The sequence below is a fragment of the Gekko japonicus genome, unplaced genomic scaffold (assembly GCF_001447785.1).
Source record: "Gekko japonicus isolate JY-2015 unplaced genomic scaffold, Gekko_japonicus_V1.1 scaffold3549, whole genome shotgun sequence".
NCBI classification, from domain to species: Eukaryota; Metazoa; Chordata; class Lepidosauria; order Squamata; family Gekkonidae; genus Gekko; species Gekko japonicus.
Genome location: NW_015159815.1, coordinates 93,279 through 97,378, shown reverse-complemented (window position 1 = coordinate 97,378; position 4,100 = coordinate 93,279). Strand labels below are relative to the sequence as shown.

The window sequence follows — 4,100 nt, the reverse complement described above, 5'->3', positions numbered from 1 at the left end:
ATGCTAAATTGACTGGTAGTTGTTAAACTGAATGAACGAATGTTACTGCTAAACTGAATGTATTGAATATATGTACCTGACAAGGACGTTATAACAGCACACAATGCACTTTATAGAATAATAGTTATAAACAGTACACGTTAATTTACAAAAGGTTCTTGCAGTGTATATTTATTTGTTACTTGACTCTCCTAACACTGCAGCTCGGGCTGCTACAGCTTCCAGGTGAGGCCCAATGCGCCCTCTGAGCTGTGGAGGCTTGTGAGCAAAAATTCTACTTTGTGAGCTACGGGCATTAAAGTGGTGAGCCAGCCATTGGGCTACTGCATAAATTAGTTTGCTCTGGAGCCCTCCTTCCTGAGCTAAGGCAAAAATGGGTGAGCCGGAGGCTAAAAAACTGTGAGCTGGCTCACACTAAATCAGCTTAGAGGGAGCAGTGCTGGGGATCCCCCGGAATTACATCTCCTCTCCAGACTACAGAGATCAGCTCCCCTGGATAAAATGGAGGGTGGACTCTCTGGCATTGTGTCCCACTGAGGCTCCTGTCCTCCCCATCCTCCGTTCCCAAATCTCCAGGAGTTTCTCAACCTGGAACTCGCAACTCTCTACCCCTCCCCAATCCCCTGATGGTGGCTGGGGGGACCTGGTAATCCTACTCCCAAATTGTCGTTTGATCCTAAAAGCCGGGCTTGTGGCAACCAGGGCCAGGGCCTTTTCAGTGGCAGCTCCTACCTGGTGGAACGAGCTCACGGAGGGGATAAGAGCGGAGCCGCCACTACCACCTTCACCAACTACCACAAGGGACGGCCCAATATAAAACTTTACAGTACCGCGATGGACCTGCCCTGGGTTACTATCCCCTGGGTTAATATTCTTAAGCCTTCCTCTTGATTTGATTGCAGCAATAAGATCACTGTTGTCAGTGGAGCGTAAAGCTCTTCCAGGGACATAGCAGAGAAGGCGGTCCCATAGGTACATTGGCCCCAGGCTGCTCAAGGCCTTAAAGGTAAACACCAAAACCTTGAACCTGACCTGGTACTCTACCAGAAGCCAGTGTAGCTGGCGCAGCACCAGTTGAATGTGTGCCGTCCATGACGTTCCCGTCAGGACTCACTCCGCCGTATTCTGAACCAGCTGAAGTTTCCGGATCAGTCTCAAGGATAGGCCAGCATAGAGCGAGTTACAGTAGTCTAGCCTGGAGGTAACCGTCACATGAATTACTGTGGCTACTATTGCCCTTCTTTATTACCCTCCCTTGGATCCTGCTTTGAAATTACGCTGTACACCAATATGCATGTGTACGGATATGTGCATAGAGTTATCCAAAACCAGTACAAATGAGCAAACCATGCAGAATCCATCAGTTTTTAATCCATTTCATTCAAATAAAACCAGGTTCTGGGAACCCAATTTTCTTAAACCTTTTACCGAATTTTCGTAATGCCCAAACAACCAGAATTGTTTTGTTTTGAGCTGAAAATTCAAGGAAGGGGCTTACAAGAACTTTGAGTCAGCTCATCTCCCAGCTAGTACATCTAGGCCACAGTCAAATCCCACTGCCCCCCCCAAAAAAACATGCTCCCACAAGATAGCCTTACCCGGTACATGGAGAGATCGATCCGAAGGGAATTGTGTAGCTGGTCCAGCAATTTGACAAACCGTTCTTTCTGCAGAAAAAGAGAGGCCCCAGAAGCAGGTAAATGGAGTAACGGAAAAATTAACTCTACCCCCCCCCAACACCCCCACAATTCAAAACACCAACTATCTATTAAGAAACAAAGTCTTGGCTTTAGGACTGCATGCATGTTGGGGCAGGGAACTGACCACGTTATACAAAACGAGAATCCTTTCTTTGACCTTCAGACCAAAAGCATCCACCACTCCCTGGTGCATCTGATCCACTTTGTTAGTTTCTGAGTATCAGCCTGCAGAAGTGTGTGCCTTCTTGACTCCTGCATACTCGATGGAAACCCTTCCTCTCCCCAAAACACATGGGGCGCCATTGGCTGGGACAGATGGCAGGGTACCCAAATCTGAACGTCATTCTGGGGATGGTAAAGCTGCCAAAGCTGTGTTAAGATGCCAGAAATCTCAAATCGGAGCACTCTGGCAAGTAAACCCCAATGCCACTCTTTGACTCATTTCCCACAGCCGCTGCTCTGCGCTCGCTCCTCTCTTTGCCCCGATGGTACGTGTCAATTTCCCACTCGAAGCTGCGCGGCCGCATTTTGACCCGCGGCTTCACTCGATTTCCCCCGCGGTTTCGTGATCCTGTTTTTTGAGGATTACGAAACTGCGGGCAAAATCGGGCAAAGCCTGGGAAACAGAACCTCTTTGGCTTGCTATCTGCTGCACTTGGGCACCACCCAATGGCCAGAAAGTTGTAGTGCAGCCCACTGAGGCGGTAGGTGGTCAGGTGACACAAGAGGTCCAATAGGGATTCCCCGGGATCTATAAAGACTCAAATTTTGAGATGTTTGGCTCCATTGAACCTAGCTCCTGTCAGGGTTCTCGGCATATTTGCTTATTCGAGCACTAGCCTGATCCAGATATGGCAGTTCCTCTGGCATGGCACCTGACCACTCACATTCTTGCAAACCACTCTGGCTTTTCATGCACTGGGCTTCATAAAAAGGTAACCAAGACTTCCTTAAGCTCAAATCAACTTAGGGACATTGGACATTAAGATCAGGGCGCATTTCCCCCCATCCGTCTGAAGACTGAGGTGACTGAGAAGGGCTTCTATGGAAGAGGACGGACTCAGCTTAAAGATTACACACTACAGGGCAGGGACCCAGCTCTGTGAAGCCAGATGACATCATCTGGCCACATGACTGGGAGGGTCACTCCCTCCCGGACAGTAGGCCCCAGGGACACAGCTGTAATGCACAAGCTCACAGCAGTATGCTCCATATTCTAGCATGATTCAGTCTTCTACTGTCTTCCGGGAAGGTGACCCCACGTTCTAGCCTGACATACTCACTCAGTTCTGGGCCAAGCAAGATGGAAGGTCAACCAGGGCCCCTGGGTTCGTGCCACCTCCCCCCTCCTCCCCCCCTCCCCACCCTTCCCCTTCCCCAAAGACTCGTGAGCAAAGCAGATGGGACAAGGGAATTAGCATTGGTGCGACGTTGCATGCAAACAGCAAAGACAGTCGTTTGGAAAACAATGGTCCCTTCTGGGGGAATCCCAGGTCTTTCCCTGAAGGCTACCTTTACTCAGTCCAACAGAAGGCAGACACACCCCACTTCCTAACTAGCTATTGTTTGCCCAGCATGTACGTGCCACTCCATAGCTGGTGCCCCAACCCCCCCAGTCCTGGCTACCATGTTTCTTTCTCTGGACTGTTGGTTTTTTCCAGGTGTTGCTCGTATTTTTTAATGATGTTCTTTTTTTAAAAAAAAGTTTGGATTGCGTGATATTAAGATGTAATGGAACACATAATGTAATAATCAATGTCTTAACAGTTAGTATTAATAGTAACTAATGGTAATAAAGGCTTTAATAATAAATATATGATGTAAAAACATTCCTAATACTGTGTATATGAAATCTTTATGTTAAATGCTCTGGATTCACTCTGATGTTGATCGTCCTTGTTATTAATAAGTTATAGATTATTATAATATCTGTATCTCCCCCTTTCCCCTTGTTTTTCTGCATCCCGGTTTTAATTTAAAATGACAATAATGAAAAAGCTATTTAAAACAAAACTTGGATCACATGGAGCATTTCCACAGATGGAAGGATTTCCACCTGCTGAAAACATGACTTTTTCACCTCCCCCTTTCTACAGCTCTCCAAAAATGCCCCCCAAAATACTGATCTGGGGGCCTCCCTCTGCCCCAGAACCAACATTAGGGGGAGGATCTGAGGCTGCATTGGGAGGAGGGAGGTGAACGCGTAATGCTTCGAAGACAGAAATCCTTCCATCTGCAACAACACTCCAGTGGATCCAAGCCCATGAATTCCCCGTCTATATGGTAGGGTTGCCAAGTCCATCTTCCACCCCCAGCGGGGGACTTTGGGGGCGTTCCTGGAGGGGGCGGGGCATCCCCGACGTGATAACGTCACGTTGGGGATGTCCGCCGCCCCCCACC

General features: G+C 48.2%; 1 protein-coding gene across 1 annotated transcript in view; it reads right to left on the bottom strand.

Moving 5' to 3' along the window:
* Positions 1-4,100, bottom strand: part of UNC13A (unc-13 homolog A (C. elegans)) — a gene marked incomplete at both ends in the record, with an annotated part of 142,203 nt that overhangs the window by 46,189 nt on the left and 91,914 nt on the right. Inside the window, one exon of the mRNA XM_015407752.1 lies at positions 1,599-1,667. Within this exon, the coding sequence (XP_015263238.1) occupies positions 1,599-1,667 (69 nt within the window). The remainder of the gene's footprint in view (positions 1-1,598; positions 1,668-4,100) is intronic.